Raw genomic sequence first — 23,478 nt, forward strand, 5'->3', positions numbered from 1 at the left:
CCCTCCTCGCCACCTCGCATTTCCTTCCCAACTCCCAACGCTTCAAAAACTTCACGAAAACCACCGAATGAACCCGCTGCCCTGTAGTCTCTCTCTCTCTCTCTCTCTCTCTCTCTCTCTATATATATATATATCTCTCTCTCACACAGTGAAGGGACTCATCCAACCAAGAAAGAGAAACTCTCTCTCTTCAGCGAGCCATGACAATTTCCTCTCTACTCTTCCACTGTCCAACACCTTTCTTTCCTTACAAACCCACCTACAATCCATTCCCAAATCGCTTCCCGACCACTTGCAACCTCAAAACCAACATCCATCTCTCCAATGACTACAAGCTCTCATGGACATATGAGCTCAAGAAAGCATACGGGTCCCAACTATCTGAACACACCAGCGACAATGACGACTTCTTTCAGGATTTGATTGATCGCAGAGGCGTCGACAACGTCCGTATGCTCATCATCGACTCCGTCCAGCATGCGAAAGCAGGCCACCCCGGAATGGCACTTGGGATGGCTGAAGTGGGTTATTTTCTTTACAGGCATGCAATGAGATACAATCCAAAGAACCCCAAGTGGTTCAATAGGGACCGGTTTGTTCTAAGTGCCGGACACGGGTGCTTGCTTCAGTACGTTTGTTTGCATCTTGCTGGTTTTGAGTCCGTTCAGGTAAGCTGATTCATCTTTGGTGCATGTTTGGATTTGGGTTTTCTTGTTTTTGCATTTTTAGGTGATATGTGAAATTTAAAGTAGAATTAGTTCTCGAATTCTTGATGTGGGTGTTTAGAACATGCTTGGATCCGTTTGGAGGTTTCATATCTGTGCATTGAATTCTAGGTTGAATTGAATTGTGTTAATTCAATAAAATACAGAGGAAAATGGCGCAAATGGAGATGGGGATATTTTAATTCTTAATGAGGGCGACATCTGGTTGCAATTCCATGTGCTTCAAGTTAGATTAGAAACTATCCGGATTGTTATTCGAGGACTAGTTTTTTATTATGACTGCGGGGTTATCAGTTGCTAAGTTGAGTTATGATAACCAAGGTACTGGACATGATTTAATCGGAAGCTGATCCCCATTTTGGGGCCTATTAATAAATCAGACCAGGATTGTTGGAATTTTTTGGAAGTAGAAATCTAATCTTTTAAACTCAGGGAAGCGAATGGTTTAGATTAATTACCTTATACATCTAACTGATGCTGATTCTCTTTGGTGTGATCAAACCTCTCCTGGATTCACACCTAGTAATAATGGATGGATTTACCCCAATCCTTCTCAAACCTTACTATTGTTGTGTTTTTCTGGGAAAATGAATTTTAAAAATAAAATATTTTATTTTTTGAAAGTAAGTGATGTGGTCCGTACGGGTCCTGGTGGCAATACATACAACAGTTTGATTGAGATAGGTGTGCTGATGAAATCAGCGTGATAAAAGGCTTTGGACACCTTACGAGTGGATCAAGCGGTGGGATTCAATGATCCTTTAAAAATGGATGTTCTCGAGCATCTTTATAGGACTGACAATTTTCCTTCAACGGACATGTTGGAACACGGGGATTTACTCAAATGGAGGAAAAAAACTCAATTCATTAACTATAAATAATAAATAAATAAAAAGGCAAAGAGGACTTTTGTACTAAACACCTAACCTTAATCAATCTAAACCCATCTTCTTCCTTTTTAGAAGATAAGAGACTCTTTATTTCCTCCAAAAGGGCATGTAGTCCAAAGAATACAAGGGGGCCCCACAACCCAGGCTAGGGAAGAGAAGAGAAGAAAACTGAAAGAGGGAACCCTGTACTTGAGTTGGAGAGAAACCCACAGCCCTATGGAAGGAGAAAGAAAAGGGAAAAGGGAAAGAGAAAGAGAAAGAAACCCACACCCTGGGTCAAGGAAAAGCCCACATCTTGGGCTAGAAAAAAAGGCCCACACCCTGAGCCCCGGGCCAGGGAAGAAACCCATGTTTTGGGTAAAATACGAATAGAGGAGCTAGTTGGAGAGGTAGAGATCTTTGAGCTTAGAAATTAGATCTTTTTTTTCGTCAACTGATGATCTTCACCTCCTCACCATGGTTATCGATCAAAGATTTTAGCTTGTAGGCAAAGAGTCTCATACTCTAAGATAAGGAATCCAGATTGGATATTGCTTGATAACAGGCTTGATTATTTGCTTCAATGAGGATTCTTGAAATTATGGAGATCAAGTGCATTAGAACAAAAAGGATACTAGGAAGATTCTTATTGCCTGGCCTTTGACTGTTAGCAAAGAGATTGCTCCCCACACAGTCCGGGAGGAGGGGAAAAACATAGGAGGTCAATCGTAGTCTGATTAATGTTAGTGCACGAGAGCGTCCAAGATGGTCCATGTTAATTTGTGAAATTGTTTTAATGTTGATGAAAATGCTACCTAGAATCAATGTTCACAGTATTAGTATTGCGTGAATATAGATATGTATCGGTTATCGCGTGAGATATATCGTTTATATTGGGTAATGTATCGCACTTTTTGGGAAACATTGGGAAATTGGTTGAATTTTTCAATAAAACTTCAGGGATTATTTTTTTATTTTTTTATTTTTAAAAAGAAAAAAAGAAGACCTTAAATACACACTTCTAAATCACATCACAAAAAGAAGTGCACATAATAAGTTTACTTTGTATAGGGTCTTAAGCTATGCGTTGTCTGACTGAACTAATGCAACTATACTCAAAGTGAATTCATAACATTTATAAATGTAAAAAAGACATTTATGAAAACATAGCTGATTTATTTAAAAACAAAAAACAAGAAAGAAGTAGAAATTGAGAAATATACATATGAATGATGTGACTAGTTGTAGCCTAGACCCACATAGAGCAGCACGGTAGCTCGTATTGTCATCTCCATCTCGACGAAGTTAAAATACCATTGTTATTCCATAAATTGACAATATTTTGCCCAGATTGTAGTAGAATGGTACTAATGAAGATACTCCCTAAAATAACATTGGTACTCATCCTCTCCAAATTGAATCAATACACCCATTAGTGGGTACCACATAGTCGTCACAGTCTGTGGCTGATATGAATCTGGAATGGGCATAAATGGAAGTCCTAGGTATGCATATTGTCGGCCATATCCATATTGTTGCCCATATCCCTACCTGTATGCATAAGTGAACTCCTAGTCGTGGTCAAAAAACGATGTGCCGTAACTGCTGGAGTCGCTCACCGCATATTCACTGGGTTCATATCAATATCCATGCTGTGGCACAAAACTCGAGCTACTCTCCTGTGCCTGTGATCCATATCCATAATGTGGCATGGAACTCGAGCTCCCTTCTCTCGTCTGTGCTCTAGATCTAGAGGCACCCCACCTTTCATGATCGTGCGTGTCCCTCATGGATATTGCCAATAACTGCTCCTCTAATTTTGTTAGCTTCTAGATTTTCTTCTTCTTTAGTAGCTTCTTACGCATGTGTGTTTTTTTAATGACTTGGGGCCATGGTTCATCTGGACGAGAACCATGGTGAGTGTCCTACGTGGCATGATTAAAATCCATCTCCTAATGAATGGTCTAAGAGGCCTTTGAGACTTGACTCCCGAGATGAGACTCGTTGTTTCCACCACCATCACCATCATTGCTATTGTCACTAGCGTTACCATCACCCCCACCATCATCGCTGTTATCACCATTACCAAACCCACCCCGCACATCACTCTCTGTCTTGGTCTTGTGTCGGATAATGTCTCTCCGCCACATGTCCCGTGTGTGTGATAGTGATTGTCGCGAGTTGCCCTCCGAACTCCTCATTAATGGGTCAGAAGCTTCATCAAGAAATGTCTACTGCTCCACATAAACGTCAACATCAATGGCTTGTCTACATCCACCACCACATGTGGCTCCGGTCGCCCAACCAAACTATTTAAGTCATTTGACCTAACCCACCAATAAAGTGGGTCATCTTCATTGTCATCAACATATGCATGTTGTTCGATAATCATCAAGTCCAATGGGTCTTTCTGTGCTTTTCTTCTTCCTTCTGAGCAGAGCATCCTCTCTCATACTTACATGTTATAGTGGCAATACACTATCGTATGAAGCCTCTCATATCTCAATTTGTTATGCTTATTTGTGTGAATGGGTGAGAATGTGCTCACATTCCTTTTTCAAGGTGGGGAGAACACTGTTTGTGCGAGCAGAGGACAACCAATTGTGGAAAATCTAATAATCATTGTTGTACATGGCCCACCATTTACCTGTGAAGTAGATTTTTTTTTTTTTCATTAGTTTCACATTTGTTAAAATAATATAAAAACTAACTTTAAGTTCTAAGAGGGGACTAATGTATCAACTCACATGCCATCATCCAACTCATTAAACTCACCATGACCTCGCACCCAAACATTCCAAGCGCGTCGCGGAATTTAACAATATGCTAATGGTATATAACAATAAGGGCAAATATAGAATGGTTAAGATGAAGATAGGGAGAAGGTAAGCACGTAAGATATTTACTTCATTACTGAAGGTGCCTTTCTTCGGACTGTGGGGGAATAACTTATCATACACTTCATGTACAACCCTCTTCAGTGAATTTTCTTCGCAGGGTTTCTAGTTGTATTGATATTTGGGATTTGGGAAGTATGCTGAAGCCCAACATGATTCAAATATTTACACATCCGTACAATAAAATAGTAATACATAGTATGTGAAGAACTAGTAAAGTATTGAAACATATAGACAAAATAAAATCATGTAACTACTTACCAACCTAATGAAGTGGGTGAGAAAGTGTCATTTCCCAACGGTCATCAATTATTGCATGCACCCACTTATGAGGGCTTTAGCCTGGATGGCATCTTTCATGGATTGTATGTGCGTATACAATGAACCCATCAATGGATATGTCTCATTATCGACCTTATTCAACACAACATAAATAGGCTCCAAAATAGCAACCACATTGCACATTCACTCATAGAATGCATTGCTCAATACAAGCTCTTTGATTCTCCCGGATAATAACCGTGTGGTTGTATATAAAGGTATTGGTGAGTCATGCATCAATAATAACCGTTTTCACTGACGGCCTTTCCCTGATCGCTTCCAGCATGAGATCAATGTAATGGGTTGCGCAGGAGGTCTGGTACATATGATAATTATTCATTATATCCTTCCTTGCATTGACAATTGCACTCCCATTATTCGTAACAAACTTCACAATGTTCATCCTCCCAACATCTTACATGATGTTGTACATTAGATTGTAAATGTAATCCGCTTTTTTAATCTTATTGTTGGTATCTATGAACTTTAGGAACACCGCCTGTTCCCAACAGTAGACTATAAAATTTATGATTGACATTCTCGTCGGTCCGGTCCAACTTTCACACATGACGATGCATCTGTATATCTCCCATGACTGCTTATGTCCATCCACATAAGTCTTCATCTCCGCGTATTCATCTAAATACTTCCTCATGATCTCATACGGCATTGAAGGCAACACACCCTCACCCCCACACGGCACTTCAATTATTGTATTCTTAAAGTGTAGACTCGCTATGGCATTCTCGAGGATTTGATTATTAAGAAAAAGGAACTTAACTATAAACTACTCTGCCTTCTTCTTCATATCCCCTCCACTGAATATCTCATTTAGTGTTTTTTTTTTTGGTCCCTCTTGCCTCTCTGTACATCCTCAAATCTGAAGGTCAATCCTGCACCTGCATGCTATTGTTACAACCCATATCTCATAACCCTCCCCACCTACTACCCTCATCTCCACCACCCTTATAACTCCCCTCTACTCCACTAACTCCTACCACACTCGGCCTTGACCTACTCCCTCCTACTCTACTCCCTCCACCATGCTCATAGGTAGACCATTTAAATCTAGGTTTACTCGCTTCCCACTGCCTCTGCGGATATATCTCCCACTCATCTTGTATGGGCTCCTCAACTGTGCATCTGTATTTAGGATTATCCTTGTCATCAACATCTAGTACATCCTGACATGCATATGCTGGCCACCCCAACTCTTCCCTAATCTCCCTCTCCTACTCAGCTCGGTCATCTCTTTTCTTCACACTTTTTTTTTTTTTTAACACAACACTTATTTCTACTCTCACATCCGGTGGGCACTTAGCGCGGTTCACAACATTATGATACCCTCCCGCAAAAGGCTCATTCAAGCAGGGTATCCCCCCTACTATTACATATGGCCACATAAATTACATATATTCCCAAATTGATTATCGGGAATAGGTTGGTTGTATCTTCATCCAATATCAGACTATCTCCCTCATTTTCCTTTTGACATGTTTTACCTGTTAAAAAAAAAAAAAAAAAAAAAAAAGAAAAGAAAAAAAGAAGAAGAAGAAAAACACGTTATGTTGGCAAAGGTAGGACCCACATTTATTAATTATAATTAAATAAATATATAATTATATTTTTGAAAAAAATCATCAAACACCTTTAAATGCTCAGAAAATGCAGCCAATTAACCGCTGGTAGAAAATAATTTTTGGAAAAAATATTACAAAAAAAAAAAAACATGAACCAGTAGACCATGCCTCATGCATGTTTGATTTCATGTTTGAAGTGTTAGATTACAATGAATTTAAGAGAAATGTGGAAATTTTCAAATTATCCCCAATTTTCTCCAAATCGGACCTACACTCAAATCTAGAAATTAGAGTGTATGTGATGATCATTTCATCAAACACTTCTAAATACTTTGAAATTGAACATAATTGACCACTTTTAGAAGTGGAATTAAATAAAATAATTATTTTTTACATTTTTTTATTAATTTTAATTAAAAAATAAAAATTTCTGAAATTTCACACAAATATCATAAATCAATAGATCAGGCCTTACACATTTTTTTATTTTGTATTTGGAGTGTAAGCTTGCATGCAATTTGGTAGAAATTGGGGAAATTTTGAATTTTCCCCAATTTTCTCCAAATCAGGCCACCTTCCCTCAAATCTTGAAATTGAAAGATTGCTTCCCCAATCCCGTCGAAAGCATATTGATTTTTTGAGAAGTACTTAGCCTTGTTTAAGAATGCTTATGAAGGCTAGTTGGACCAATGTGTTCATGTCTTACATGCCATGTCGTAATTTGTTGTCCATTGTTATATATGTGAGTGGTTGTGAATGAATAGAAGTATACGAAAAAGTTGAAAAGAGAAGAGAAGCAAAGAAGATAATTTTTCTCCTCTTATTTAAGCATTTTTTTCCTTGTGTATTAAGATTAGTGTTTGTCTGATTTTGATTAATCAAGAAGAAAATTGATTAAGAGGTTTTCTATCCTATCATGGCATGTTTCAAGTATGGACTTGAATCATAATTTGACCTGAACAGGAGTTCTGACCTTCTTTTTGAATTCTAATCTTCCTCTAAACTAGAACCTACAGGATCCAAAGGGCACCCAAAACTCATCAGATTTGGACCTAGCACTTCATATACGATACCCATATCCAAACTTGACAAGATTGAATCTAACTCCTCCAGTTGGATCTGGTACAGGTACACCAATACTTGAGCTGAACCTGGCCAATTGACAACCTTTATGAAGTCAAACTAGGCCAATTTTGGTTCTTTTCACTTTGTCGACTTTCTAAATTCAATGCGATTGAGCTTCTGAGCTACCTACACTCAACTACCTTAAGCCTCAATATTGCTCTCAAGTGGGCTTATTCCATACCTTGAGAATTCCTTGGTCAGTTTGTGTTCAAGTTGAGAGAGTTGTTCCAATCGCTTTGAAATCAAATTGATTTTGTGAGAAGTACTTGAGTCTTATTTAAGAACACTTGAGGATTTAACTTGAGTCAATTTAATAATATCTCATGAAGTGCTTGTATGGTTCATTCGGAGGTTCCATAATGGATTTGTTGGGGGACCACAAAAGCAAATCCCAAATTCGGATCACACGATGATAAGCAAACGCAAACAAAGCATGAATAAGTACACATGAATTTTACATGAAAAAGCTCTCTTGGGAAGAAACCACGGCACAAAGCGATGAGCATTCACCATGAAAATGAAAAGTATAAGAGATGGATGCACTTACAATTCAGAAAGCTCTCATTTTTTCCTCTCCAAACCCTAAAAACGACTTAGCCCGATTAAAATACTCTAATCCTGCATTACACCCCATATATATAGTGTTACACCCGGAATAGGAAACAAAAACCATGCAATTACACAAAACTGCACGCGCCATTGATCTAAGCATCGATCTATCAACATCGATTGAGCAAACCCTTGATCAATCGATCTCCCATGTTCGATCAATCGAACATGCTCAAAACTGTCGAGAGAGTTTACATGAATTTTCTGAATTTTTTCGATCGATCGAGCCAAGAGTTCGATTGATCGAACTTGTCTAAAAGTGTCCAGAGACCAATTTGTAAAATCCAGGTTGTTCTCAATCAATTGACCAAGTTGGTTGATCTATCGAGCCATTGTTTTCAGCACATATCTAAGACATCTGACAACAAGATTGGTTGAAGTCTTCTTTAAGAACACGTGAGGATTTAACTTGAGTTAATTTAATAATATCTTGCGAAGTGCTTGTATGGTTCGTTGGGAGGTTCCACCATGGATTGGTCGTACTAGAAAATATGACCGATTGGATCGGACAATCTTGATTGTCTGAGCAATGACCCACCAACCAACTATAGGAAAGTATTTTGGCAACTCTCACTTTTGAAATGAGAAAGATCCAAACTTGAGTACTTAATCCATGTGATTCACAGACAATGGTCATTGTCCTATCTGCAGAGGGATTCTCCAATTCTATGACCTGGATCGTGGAGCATAGTAACACATTTCTAGTGTGCTTGCCATCAGATTATGAAATTGGTGCCCTTCATTCATATTAGATTTCCATGTTAATCATCTCTCCCACATAACAAAAGGCTGGAGTGTTCTCAACTTCAATTCTCAATGGTCACAATGTGCCTTTAACATTAAGAACAGGTATCTTCTATTTTCATCTACAAATCCTTATAGAATAAACTTATGTAAGCTTGTGTAATGTATTCTAGATGAATAAGCATATTCCACAAGGGTTGCACATGAATCTTTTGTGGTTTGTGTTTGGCATTCAACCTATGTCTAGCAGCATTGCCCCACCATGAAAGCTGGACAGTCCAAAAATCAGTCCAATCCAACCATCATGTGGGCCACCATGTGAATTTTGGAGGTTTATGGGTCCTTGTTGATGGTTTTTATAGGGTTGCTCACCTAATGATTTGATAGACATGATTTTTGAACATTCCATCATCATAGTGGGGCTGACATAATATGCAGGTTGGATGGCATATACACAACATGGTTGGGCCCTCAAAAGGCAATAGTCTATTGGCTGGTGAATGAGCAGATGACTAACTTTTACGCTCAGGTGAATAACGTTTTATGCACAGGTGAACAGGTTGTAGAATAAACTTATTCTAGAAGGACTTGCAGATGAACCAGCCTATTTTCTTGCCAAGGTTACTCATCCAAAAGAAATTTACTGAATGGCCCATAAAGATCAAGCCTATCTTAACTTTGCTCATGGGATGAGGAGAAAGAATCAACACCTGGTTAAAGATCAGGATCTACTGGAAGTCAATTTCTGATCTTTTGTGGCCGATTTTCTGTGAGGTTTCAGTTGACGAATCTCCTCAAAACTGAAACTGTTATTTAACGATTTTTAAAGGAGACTTTTCCCTTCATTCACAGTCCTCCAGGGTCCGTTGAATGGTTTGATTGCGGGTTGTATGAAAAACAACAGTGAGGATTTACCTGTCCCTGATGTGGTCTGCATCAAGAATGATCTTGATCATCTTGCAATATGAAGTATAGACGCACAAAACAAAAGAGGGAAGTGGCTACAGATTGGGCTTCAGGAAGCTTTTACTTCAAAATCTTAGCCAGTATAAACCTCTAGGGAGTGTGAGTCTAAAGTGTGATTTAGAAAAAAGCTCATACGGCTAGCTATACACAACAGCTAATACCGATGTTGCAAATTTGCTGGGGAAATAAAGTTGTTAGAGGATATTTCTGTGGACAAAAATAAATCCGGTTCCAACAATAATCAGTTTAAAACCAGTTGCAAGATGTTATATGAATCATGAAAGAAACGAGCTCATAAGTTATTGTAGGAGGGAATCTAATAACTCTCCTAGTTACTTGGAATCTAAAATGGATGAAGTTACTACCAGTGACCCTTATGTGTGAAAAATGTCACTGTGGCCTGCTCAAATGCTTTTGTTGCTAATAGTTATTTGTTGGTATAGTTAATTTAGTAGCATTGGTAACATCTGATATATGTGTTTGGTAGTTACATACTAATACAAGGTTATGGCATTTAGCTTTGAAATCGGAAAAGAACGTCGAAAGTAGAATTTCTGAAGAAGACTTAACCCGTGATCTATGGCTGGGAGATAAATGTTGTGAGAGTTATATTCTGTTGATTGTAACGTAATAAGCCTAATAATGTAAAGGCATCTCCAAATGATTGTCTATTTTGGTATTGTTGTTGTCCCTATTTGACGGGTCGTGCTTTAGCTCTGGAAAGACTCACTCCATCTAGAACAATCAACACCTCAAATTTTCATGACAATTATCCAATAAAGAAAACAGAGCACTCTGTGTTAAAGAAGCTGAAGATGAATAGATAAAAATGGAATGACCGATGGTAACCTTTCCACGTAGAATTTGGGCAATGTTACGGGACTTTTTATGCATTTGTGCATTTGACTGGTCTGTTGACTTTCCCTTTATTCTCTTGAGAGAACTCTGCTTTGCTTCTTAGTAGTATAAATTCGTTAGAGGAAACTGTCACATGTATCCATGTATATACATGCATGTACATGCATGCATGCATAAGCACTCACATTAATAGCATGCATGCCTGCTCAATACATTCAAACGTAGACACACATATGTGCCATATAGACAAATGTAAAAGACACATTCTTGTGGATGTGTGTGTCCATTATCATGGTTGTAACTTTGGGTGTATGTAAGTCCATCTGTGTTGTTCTCTGTGGAGACCCTTAATGAACTCAAGGCCAGTTGTAGCCATTCCTGCACTCATTGGATCCTTGTCTGTTAAGCTGAATAACTGTGTTTTGGTTTAGATTGAAGATTTGAAACGCCTATGTAAGGTAGGAAGTCGGACTCCTGGCCACCCAGAAAATGTTGTGACCGCTGGCGCCGAAGTCACAACTGGTATGGAAAATTATCAGTAATGTGTGCCTCCTTTTATTTGCACAATTCTACACATGTATATGCTTTGTTAACTTCAGTTGCTCATCATAGGCCCACTTGGACAAGGGGTTGCAAATGCCGTTGGTCTTGCTCTAGCAGAGGCCCATCTAGCTGCACGTTTCAATAAACCAGATGCAGTCATCATAAATCACCGGATGTAAGTTGACTACCAAAATTTACTAGAGAATCAATCTATAAAAGCTTAGGCCTGTTTGGGCACCGCTCAAAAAGTTTATCTCATTTTAGTTAACCGCAGTTATGTAGTAGAGATCACATTTCTTTTTGGTAGTATTAAATAATCTTAACAACCAACAATCATGATTGTGGTTAACTAGAATGAAATTATCAACTAAAATGAAATTATCTCATTTTTTACGTGGCGCCCAAACAGGCCCTTAGTTATCAAAACATTTTTGTTGAGGAGATTGTATGGAGATTAGCTGATTTAGTTAGTCCTCCAGATATTGCATCATGGGTGACGGATGTGCGATGGAAGGAATATCCAACGAAGCTGCGTCCTTAGCCGCGCACTGGAAGCTCAACAAGCTCATATTGATCTATGATGATAACCATAACACCATAGACGGTGATACATCCCTCTCCTTTTCCGAGGATATTTCTGCCCGTTTGAAGGCTCTTGGTTGGAATACAATCACTGTGGAGGATATACACCTTGATATGGGATCATTCCAATCGGCTCTTCTCTCTGCTTATGGTGAGACTGAGAAGCCGACATTTATAAAGGTATGAAGAGTCATCAGAGTGATAATCTAAAGACTACAATGTTAAACGGACAGCATTATTTCGTTTAACCCAGCAATGTTATAACTTGGGCCCACTTTTTGCCCACGTAACGATCCCATGAGGCCCATTACGTGATAGGCCATTTCCAAATGTATTCCCCGTCAGATGGTCCTAGCCATCCAACGAACATGAACAACCACAGCAAATGGTCCTGGGATCATTTAATAGGAGAGATTTTGGAGCATCTCACAATTCACCATAGGGCCACCACATGAATGACTCCAATGAGCCAGAAGTTAGGCCCAATTTGTACAGTTTGTTTGGCTGAACAATTGCTTCATTGAGAATATGTATGTTTCTTTGTTATTTCTCCCGCACTATAAGGTAGTTATTCTTGAATTATTTTCAGGTTAAGACTCTGATTGGGAAGTTGTCTAAAAAGGAAGGAACATCAAAAGCTCATCACGGTACGTTTGACGACGATGATGTCAAGCAAATGAGAGCGAAGGTTAATTGGGAGGATCGAGAGCCTTTCCATGTAATCCCTATGATTTACAGGTAGGCCCTAGTGAAACTGCAAACATCATTCTTTCCAAGATGTCTATTATCCTTAAGCATGACTTGAAACCACGAGCACTTTTGCACAATGTTCAAATGACCATTCCAGCTAATGGACAGATGACAGTTCAAAACAGCCATCTCAGTTTATCCAAGAGTTCAAAACTTGGTGATGAGACTTAAACTTGGTCAAGTCAACTCGACAAGATTTTGAGCCGGGTCACCTAGAAACTCTCTGGCAAGCTTGACTTGATCATGACTTGGCCAGACTCATCGAGTCTGTTCATTGACTAAGTCGAATTGAGTCGGTGGGTGGTTGTTTTTTGAAATGAAACATTGATAGAATGAAACTCACTGGTGAGCCTGATTCAGTTACTACTCAGCTAGACTTGTCAAGTCGGCTCACTGACTCAATCAACTCATCCGAGTCACTTGCCAGGTGATCTTATTAAAAGTAAAAGGTCGATGGGACTCGGTTATGACTTAACTAGACTCGTTGAGTCAGAAGTTACTCACCGGGTGTTCTTTTTTTTTTTTTTTTAAATAGAAAGTTTCATGTTGTGCTTGAGGTGTTCAAACCTACACCTCAATATGAAGAACCAACTGCTTCTACCGTCAAGTCATGCAATTTATTTGTATCCTTATATTCTAATTTTTACAGTCATATCATATTATCCATTATTACTGAAATTATCTTATTAATAATTATTAAATATTGTTTTAAAAAAAATATTATTAATTATTGTGTCGAATCAACTCTCAGCCTGACATCAGGTTTTGTTGAGTCTAGTCGAGTCTTTGGGTCAACCCGACCCAGCTGGACAAAATCATGTCTTCGGGTAGACCGGTGGCCCCACCCATGTTCAACTTAGATTCTAACCATCTTGCTGCCTATCATTTGTTGAATAAATTGTTTCAGAGAAACGCAATTCCAAGCCGAACTCGGTGAAAGCTTAGAGGACTGGACATCTACCCTAAGAAAATATCAAAGCAACTACCCCCGAGAATACGAGGAATTCAAAATCCTCATTGACGGTGGCCTGCCTCTAGGCTGGGAAAATTCGCTACCGGTGATCATTTTTACTTCCTCCACTGGTTTTTCCTTTTTCAAACATAGCCCATGAAAAAACCAAAACTCACTTCCTACACTAACAGGCTGTAAGTGCTGAAACAGAGGTGGTCTAAATCTGATCCGCTTGATGCCACTCGTGGGTATTCAGAGAAGTGCTTGAACCGGCTTGTGGACGTGCTTCCGGGCTTGATCGGTGGGAGTGCAGATCTCGCATCATCCAATAAAGTCTACCTCAATGGCCATGATGACTTCAAGCAGCCTAAATCGCCTTACGGACGCAACATCCGATACGGAGTTCGTGAACATGCGATGGCTGGGATTTCGAATGGCATCGCATTGCATGGAAGTGGACTGATTCCGTTTGCAGCCACCTTCCTCACATTCTCCGACTACATGAAAAATGCAATGCGGTTGTCAGCGCTGAGCCACGCTGGTGTTATCTACATTTTGACGCATGATTCAATTGGTTTAGGAGAAGATGGGCCCACCCATCAGCCTGTTGAGCATCTCGCAGGCCTACGTGCCATCCCACGGCTGCTCGTCTTCCGGCCTGCAGATGGCAGTGAAGTGGCAGGTGCTTACAAAGTAGCAGTCAGAAACAGGCACATGCCAACTGTGATTGCACTGTCTAGGCAGAAGGTGGCGGCCCACTTGGACGGCACATCAGCAGATAGTGTTGCAAAAGGAGGTTACATTGTAAGCGAGAATTCGGAAAGAGAATTGCCAGAAATCATACTGATAGGAACTGGGTCCGAGCTATGTTTATGCGAGGGAAGCGCAGAGCGGTTGAGAAGAGAAGGGAGGCGAGTGAGGGTGGTGTCGCTGGTGTGTTGGCGGATCTTCGACATGCAGCAGGAGGACTACAAGGAGCATGTGTTGCCTCGGAGTGTGCCGAAGCGTGTGAGTGTCGAGGCAGGCTCGCCGCATGGGTGGAAGGAGTACGTTGGGATGGATGGTGTGGTGCATGGGGTGGAGGATTTTGGGGCCAGTGGGGCCTACCTTGACACATTCAAAATGTTCGGATTCACTGAAGAGAATGTTACAAGGATTGCAAAGTCTCTGCTGGAGAAATAAGAGTGGACCATTGTTATTTAGGTTTGTGGTGCAAGGACAATGCTTGTCGTGTTGGTGGCTGATCACGGCCTTATAACAGGTGGGCCATGTATGTTGATGGACTTTGCACTTGTTTGAGCTCTCCATTTACTAGACAGATGGTATGGATGACATAATGCAGATGCTGAAACCGAATCTCCCCATGGTCCATGTTTTCACATCATTTGTAACGGTCTTTATAACATCATGGCCCACCTTCCTCTGATGCACTTTTGCATTGTAATAAATGACTATCTGTATAACATCATGTTGCAATTTCTGAGTGCACCTGATTATTCTTAGGCGCGTAACCCCTCAGTGAGGCCCACATAAAGGATGGATTGGATAGTTATGTAGGATAAAGAACGTTGTACAAAAGCTGGATCATCAGGATCTTTCTCAATCTAGTGGGGCCTAGTATTTATCCATCCGTCCCAGAAGTTTAGGCCTGGCCAGCCACCTCAAGAAGTTGCCGTATGTGGCCCTTGTGAATCGGTGTAAATAATCTTGGCCATCCAATCGGTGTCTGTTTGGAAGAAGGGTAATTGGGTAAACGGATGTTCATTGCCAACCTTATATATATAACCTCTTAGGTAAGAGTATTTTGCAATTCCTTTGCCTGATTTATGTTCATGGACTCTGGACTTTAGTTGTCCATTTAGTGGCCACTAGTTGGATGGTTAGGATCATTCTATTAATGGGTTGTCAAGATTCTAGAGCTGGTTGTCTGGATTGGCATGCACGTCTCATTTGATGGTTATGGATTGGATCGTTAGAATCAGTAGTGTGAAGACTCCATCTAAAATGGGCCAAAGAACTTGGTTTGAAATTGATGTTAGCTAATTCTACACGACTTTGGTGGTTGGGAAGAAGAGAGAATTTGGCTGATGGGAAAGGAAATTGATGTTAGCTAATTCTACACGACTTTGGTGGTGGGGAAGAAGAGAGAATTTGGCTGATGGAAAAGGACCCAAGTCTTGGGGTGTATTCTCCTGCTTCGGCATTTGATCTTTGAATTATAGGATTCGCTGCTGAGCTGGGCCTATTTCTTAAACTTAGGCGGGTGATAATTTGATTGGAAAGTTTGAGGTTGATAAGGAGCCACTAGATGGAAATCCTAAAAGGAGGGAGCGGATTAGGTGAGACCCATACTCACCCAAAACAGTACGGACCTTCCTGTGGGGCCCACCTTGATATATGTATTCTGTATCCATGCCATCCATCCATTTTTCCAAATCATTTTAGGGAATTATCCCAAAAATGAAGCAGAATCAATTATCAGGTGGACTATACCATAGGAAACAGTGGTGATTGAACACCCTACCATTAAAAGCTTCTTAGTGCGCATCCTAAATTTTTCCGTAGTGTTTATTTCCGCCCGATCTGTTTATAAGGTCAGGCTAATCACCTATGTGACCTTATACACAGAATGGATAAAAAATAAACACTATGGAAACGTTAGCGTGAGCCCTAAGAAGCTTTTAATGATAGGGCATTCAATCCCCTCTTTTTCCTATGAAGCTTTTAATAGTAAGGCATTCAATCACGCCTTTTCCTATGGTATGGTCCTCATTATTGGATATGCTTCATTGTGGGAATTAGTGCCCTAAAATGATCTGAAAAAACAGAAGGATGGTGTGGATACATGATATGTACATCAAGGTGGGCCCCACCATCTTAGGTGCGGTCAAAGGATAGATCTCCCCCTTTTTCATCCTTTAGTTTGGGATGTTGAAATCTCTTATAAAAAATAGGTTCTGACCATTGAGCTTCATCAGCTGCCTCTTTCAGTTCACGAACAAAGGAGGTTTCCCTACCCTTATCTGTGCAATGGCCTCTAATATTAAGATAATGAATTTGTTAACTACATGTAAGCGTATTAACGAATCTTCCCGAAGAGGAGTGGAGCTGGTAAGTCTCTGAGACTCTTCTCCCTTATAAGCCATTGATCAATTCATTTATAATCGAGGCTAGGACCATAGCTTCATCTATGCACTTATTCAAATATCATTAGCAGTTTCAGTTATGAAACTCTCCCAGCTTGATTATCCTTATAAACCCTTACCCCTACACACACCTTGTGGTCATTCTTGTACGCATTGTGCTATCATTTATCAATCCACCAGGATTGATAGATGCACCCATGATTGGCATAATTGAGTGCATCTATGTAGGATCTTGCCATATACACAATAAAATAAAATTAAAATTAAATGTAAAAGAAAATAAAAATAAAAATTGTGGATTTAAGTTATGACCAGAATAGTCAATTTCTAAAGACAAATATGCTGCCATTTTTATAAAAAATTCAGCCGGTGTAAAAAAAAAAAAAGGAAATAATAGATTGTCTTCAAGATACAATGAATTTGCACATTTAAATGTTGGACAAATCTTTGGGCTTATATTGTTGCACTTTTCAAAAATGTTTTAAAAGGACAATTGCAAGATGGGCATATATGAGTATATAAGGCTTTAGCTAGCTTGATTTGAAAGAAAAAAAAATAAAAATAAAAAATCCTATGGGCTTTAATGCCCGGGGTATATAAAATCTAAAAGAATATGAAGTCTTTTTTGAAGAGATATTTTTATGCCTCTTTACAACAAGCATATACCCATTCACTTCAAATAGTCAATTTCTCCACAAATGGATATAACTTCTGTGTGAGGTAGTTATTTCTCCTAACAAAAGATGTACAGCAAAGAAAAAACAGCACCCACAATTTGGGCTCTTCCTAGCAAAAGGAAAGGAGAGCCTATCGTAAGGGGCGAAAGGAAAAGAAACTCAAAACCTCTAACCTAAGTGAATGGGCAAAGAAAAAAAGCTAGGACCCCCTTCTCACTGCGCCCAGATTCAACCTATCCAGGAAAAGGAGGCCCCTAGTGGTCAGCGGCAGATCGGCATGGCTAAAAAACAAGGCCGATCTCTGGCTCTCACTGCCTATCCTAGCTAAGGCATCCACTGGCCCATTCCCCTCTCTAAAGATATGAACAAACTTTACATTACCAGAAGCGCTGAGATTTTGGATCCTATCAATCCAACACTTCCATTTCCAACCCGGATGAGAGCGCCCCAAGAGGAAATCCACCACCAGCTGGAAGTCAGATTCCACAATGATGTTGGAGTACCCTAAGTGGATGCAGTGCATAAGCCCGTCATGAATAACTTGAAGCTCCGCTCTAAAGTTAGAAGTGACCCTATAACCTACATAGAATCCAAAGCAAAATTCCCCTCTATCACCTCTGCAAACTCCTCTTCCCCCAACCTTCCCCGGGTTGCCCCTGGACGACCCGTCAGTGTTGAGTTTGAACCAACCCCTTGGGGGCTTCCCCCAAGTCACCACCTAAGTCAAACCTCTTGGGCGAGGCTGAACAAAGATGCCCATGGCCCCCAGGGCCCTACTTGCTATTTCTGCTTGGGAGCATGGCACACCCCACTGATAGTTAAGAGCCGAACCCACCCGTAAACGCCGGAGATGAGGACCCCCTTATTCATCCGAACTTCATTGAACTTCGCCGCATTCCTGCTTATCCAGATCTCCCAAAGGATAAAAGAAGGCAGAAGTTTCTTGAACGGCGGAGATGGCCTGTTGGAGGAACGGTCCCGCCACCAATGATACAACCAGCTCTCCACTGAGCTAAACGAGCCCATCTGAACATCAAAGATCCGGGCAAAATGGATCCACACTTCACTACCAACGAGCTCAGTAAGAATAAGTGAGCATAAGACTCAAACGCAGGTCTCTGCGTCAAACTGTGGTCATTGAGATAGTAGCAGCAACGAGACGCTATCTGGACTCCCCAAGATTGAATACTCTCGTCCACCGGCAAGGCCCTAGAAATGATCTTCCATACCAACAAGGAGATCTTGGGAGGAACCTTAACATTCCATATTTTAGCTCCCCAAACCGTGCAGGGGTGGCGCCTCCTGCTGATCTCCTAGGCCGAAGCAACTGAAAAGTAGCCTGAGGGGCTCGTAGGCTAGAAGGGCATGTTAGGACCCCCCGCCAGATAGTAGCCCCCTTGAAATATGACGTCGATATCTTGTTGGGACAGGGTCGTGAGCACGACTGAAGGAGGCAGCGGTCCTGATTTTCCAATGAAATCCTTGATCTGGAGGTTTTCTAAGGACGGGCTGATAGAGGAAGACGCTCTCAGCTCCAAAGGGCCCAATCCGGACCATTTAGCATGCCAAAGATTCAGCTCCCCATCTCCAATCTGCCACTACGTGTGGTTCTCCAAAATCAGGAAAAGATTTTGGGTCCTTTTCCATAAAGGAGAGAAGGATGAAGATGCTTGGTTTAGGCCCCTAGACAGAAGATCCTGGCCATATCTAGAAAGCATAAAAGAGGCCCACACCCTCTTCCGATGGCTAAATTTTATAGCCAAAATCATTTTGAGGCGGAACGCCATCATAATGTCGAACAAGGATCTGATCCCCAGGCGCCCTTCACTTCTGGCAACAGTCATACTCTTCCAGCTTTTCCAGTGGAGCTTCTTCTCACCTTCAACCTAGCCTCAAATAAAATCAGCAAACCTGCTCTAAGTCTTCTCAAAATCCCAATAGGGATGTGCGTTGCTACCAAGGTATGCACGGGAACGCTCGTCAAAACATGTTTCACCAGAACTACTCTCCCTGCCATGGAGAGGCAGCGAGCTTTCCAGCCCCTAATACGACCATTCACCTTATCAATCAAGCTTTAAAACTTGAAATTTTTCATCCTACCTACTGAAATTGGGACCCGTAGGTAGGTAATACTACCAGCCGATCTCCCCATCTCTAGCTCGCTGTGGATAGCGGTAGCCCTAGATACAACCATGCTTTTGGCACAAAGGAAAACGCTCTTCTAGAGATTAATCTTTTGGCCTGACACTCGCTGGTAATCCTCAAGAAAGCCCTTCATGGCCTGGATGGATCGGATGCCTCCATTAAGGAAGAGAAGAGTATCGTCGGCAAACAAGATGTGCGACACTACTTCACTGTTTTGACGACCTCCAAAGGGGAGGTAAGAGCCCGAAATCTCCAGATTTTTGAAGCCACAGCTAAGAACCTCAGAAGATAAAATGAAAAGGCTAGGAGAGAGAGAGTCGTCCTGTCAGAGGCCACGCATGGACTTGAAGAAGCCACCTGCCTCGCTGTTAATCAAGACCGAGAACCAACAATTACTCCAACATCGCTCAACCAAATTAATCCAAGGGATGGAGAAACCAAAGCGATGGAGCACCCTCTTGAGGAAGAACCAGTCTACTCTATCATAAGCCTTCTCAATGTCTAGTTTCACAATAATATTCCCACATCTGATCTTTCTGTTTAAATCTTTAAGCAACTCTTGGGATAGAGCAATGTTTTCTGAAATGGAGCGGCCCCTGGACAAAAGCTCCTTGCTCTGGAGAGATAAGGGAAGGCAGTAACTTACTCTGTCTGGTGGTTATAATTTTGGCAAAAATTTTATAGACCACGTTGCACGAACTGATAAGCCTGTAATTTGTAGAGCGAATGGGTGCCACCTTCTTTGGGATGAGAGCAATCAAAGACATTGTGAAGACTCTGGGCAAAAGGCCACCCTCAAAGAGATAGAAGACAGCGTAGATGGGATAGAGAAAACCGCCTTATGCATTTCCTGGATCGTAGGCTTGGCCATCAGCAACTCATTGTCCTCAGCCGTGACTAAGGAGGGAATGGACGAGGGGAGGGCTTCCCCTTGATCAACCACACCTGCTGAGAAAAGTCTGTGGAAAAACCTGGACGCCTCAGCCTTGATTTCCACCTGCGACCCCACTACCTAACCCGAATCCACCTTTATGAAAGTGAACGCTGCTCTCCTAGCTCTCTCAAAGGCCGACGCATGAAAGAAAGAGGTATTTCTATCCGCTTCATCCAGCTAGTTATTCTTGGCCTTTTGCTTCCAAAAAGTTTCCTCCATAACGTCCAATTTGGATAGAATGACTCTTTCTTCTGTGATATTACTCTGAATAGGACTATTAGCCGAGCTCTACCCCTCCTCATGCTGAAAAGTTCCTTCTAAATCAAAAAGTCTCTGCTTCACTTTCTTAATCTCCTCAAAAATATTACCGAACGTCTCCATATTCCAAACCTTCAGTTGCGACTTAATAGCCTTTAATTTGACAAGGACATTGAGCATGGGTTGTGGGTTTCCAGCCGAAGACCATGCTTCCTTCACCAGAGGAAGAAAGGTGTCATGGAGAAGCCACATCTGCTGGAAGCGGAAGGGCTTAGGGCCTAAAAATTGCTGCCTGGGGAATACCATTAAAAGAGGAGCATGGTCAGAGTTATGATGAGGGAGGTGGCGTACCTAGAGGGATGGGAAGATGTTGCTTTAGGCTATCTTAATCAGGACTCGGTCCAGCCTAGCCTAGACTCGGGACAGGCCGGCTTGATTATTAGACCAAGTGAATTTGCTCCCCATAAAACCAGCATCGAGGAGGCCCGTGTCATCAACGGCTTTGACGAAATCTAGAGAGATGCCGCTGTCAATGCACCTTCTGCTACGACGTTCAGAGGCATCTGTGACTGCATTGAAATCGCCCCCCACGGCCCAGTGACCTTGGACTGCGGTGGACAGCGACACCAAGTCACCCTAGAGCATCCTGCGTTTGATTCTAGAGCAGCTCACATATACTAATGTCAGCGTAATCGGACTGGTGAGGTGTTGCAGGCTGATTGACAAAGTAATCATATGGCTCGTGGAAGAGACCACAGAGACTGCAGACTGATACTTAGGAAAAATCCAAATCTTGCCACCCATATCCTCATTAGAGTAGGAATAATGGAAACCTAAGCGGAGCCCCGTTTGGAGACGCTTAGACTCCCTGATCATAGGTTTAAGGATCGCAACTATCCACAGGTTCTTGGACTTGATGAGTCTCTTGATGGATCTGATAGTTGGCGAATTGCCAACTCCTCGAGCGTTCCATATTAGAATGTTATCCAACATGAGCAACCATGCTTCCCTCATTCCTTCGCTGTAAACTTCTCAGTCTGGATAGCCAAACATCCCTAGAAATAGCATTTAAGGGATTTCTTTGTGTGGTAGTTATTTCTCTTTTGGATATAACTTTTGTGTGTGGTAGTTATTTCTCTTTTGGATAAAAACAATTTTGTAAAAAGTTGCTATGACATGGCAACATGTGTAACTACTACTTAAATCTTAGTCAACATGATTTTCATCATATGTATCATATGTGGCACCGATGCTACATTTATATCTATGTCTCAAGTATACTCAACCAACACTATGGGTAGAACCTTTGACACTATTAAATAATACCTCTGATTAAACTCTAGTTGACTCCCTAAATACACCATGACTCATATGGGTTTGAACCACACATCAAAAAGATTACTCTTAATGACAATGTCAAAGTGCAAAGTGTGCCTTATAAAGCACCAAAAATCATCTAAAAAGTCGTAGAGCCCACTAAAGTGCCCTAGTTTGTCAATTAGCGTGAGTGTTGAGTCAGCAAGACAAAGGAGCCCCATAGGAGGATTGTTCAAGCGTCTGCCTCAACAAAATGTGTACCCGAACTCGTCAAAGGTAAACTTAGCTTCACATCCCATGTCCCAAAACACCAGGTATATAAAACCTTTAAAAACGGATAGAACATCTTAGGGTTTTATGTGAGAAAACTATTTCCTAAAATCAAAAAAATCTCTAAGTTTTTTGACTTTGTCGATTTATCGATACGTGGTTCGATGAAATCGAGCCCTGTTATCGTTGTCCTCGAAACTCACTCAATAATATCGAATTGAGGACTTCAGATGTCCAGCAACTATAAAGAATTCTGGACTGAATTATCGATGAATCGATGGACTGTTCGATATCATCGAATTTTGAATCTCGAGTTCATCAAAATGACTCGATAAAATCGACATCTGGTCAGTCGTGTCCAACATGTTATTAAGACAAATCAGGTGATTTTCGATATATCGAAGGGAGCTTCAATATCCTTGAAATTTAAATCTCGATGATATTGACAGACCTTCGATGATATCGGATTGGGACACAAGACTATCCAGGAAGTCTTCAGGTAAACTCTTTCAAGTATTGAGGATCACTTAATAAAATCGATATTCAAATATCGATCATATCGAGACCAAGTCGATGTCATCGAAATAGGACACAAATTGTCCAGCAAACTTATAGGAAAATTTCTTGAAAATTTTGATGAATCGACACGTCATCAATATTCAAATTCTGATGATATCGAGTGATGCTCGATCATATCTATACCTGTTAAGTTTCAAAGGCATCTGCTCTCACATTTTCAAATGTCGAGGAATCGAACCTTGTTTCAATGAAATCAGAGTTCAAAATCCAATGACATCGAAGAGTGTTCGATTTCCTTGACCGATTGGTAAAAAGGTTCAACAACGTTTGACAAATTGAGTTCGTGTTATCGAGCAGTCATTCGATGCTATCGAACTTTGTCAAAAATATGACTGTCTTATATCCGTTTGAACTTTTTGGCTATTTAATGAGAGCTTACCTTTGGTTGTTGGTAGAGAAAAAAGATAGAGCTTTTGAGTATTTAAATCTAGATCATATATCCTAAGCCGTTTTCTCTCATAGGAGTTTATCCTCTAATCCACCCTCATCATTGATATTTAATAGAGTGGATTGAGGAATGAACTTTCGCATTCAAGGATCCTACAGCTACCATCTTAATAGCAAATCATTGAGTTGGGATACCTTGAATGCATAGATGATTGGAATCGCTCTATTTCTAATATAGGAAAAC

General features: G+C 40.8%; 1 protein-coding gene across 1 annotated transcript; it reads left to right on the forward strand.

The window, feature by feature from the left end:
- Nucleotides 1-139: 139 nt before the first annotated feature.
- On the forward strand, nucleotides 140-15,009 carry LOC131230683 (transketolase, chloroplastic-like). The gene is made up of 7 exons (XM_058226596.1): nucleotides 140-668; nucleotides 11,126-11,216; nucleotides 11,307-11,412; nucleotides 11,717-11,999; nucleotides 12,409-12,557; nucleotides 13,477-13,627; nucleotides 13,732-15,009. The coding sequence occupies exons 1-7, from the start codon at nucleotides 201-203 to the stop codon at nucleotides 14,701-14,703; spliced, it is 2,220 nt and encodes a 739-aa protein (XP_058082579.1). The 5' UTR covers nucleotides 140-200; the 3' UTR covers nucleotides 14,704-15,009.
- The last annotated feature ends 8,469 nt before the right edge of the window (nucleotides 15,010-23,478 follow it).

This window comes from Magnolia sinica, chromosome 17, assembly GCF_029962835.1.
Source record: "Magnolia sinica isolate HGM2019 chromosome 17, MsV1, whole genome shotgun sequence".
Lineage (NCBI taxonomy): Eukaryota > Viridiplantae > Streptophyta > Magnoliopsida > Magnoliales > Magnoliaceae > Magnolia > Magnolia sinica.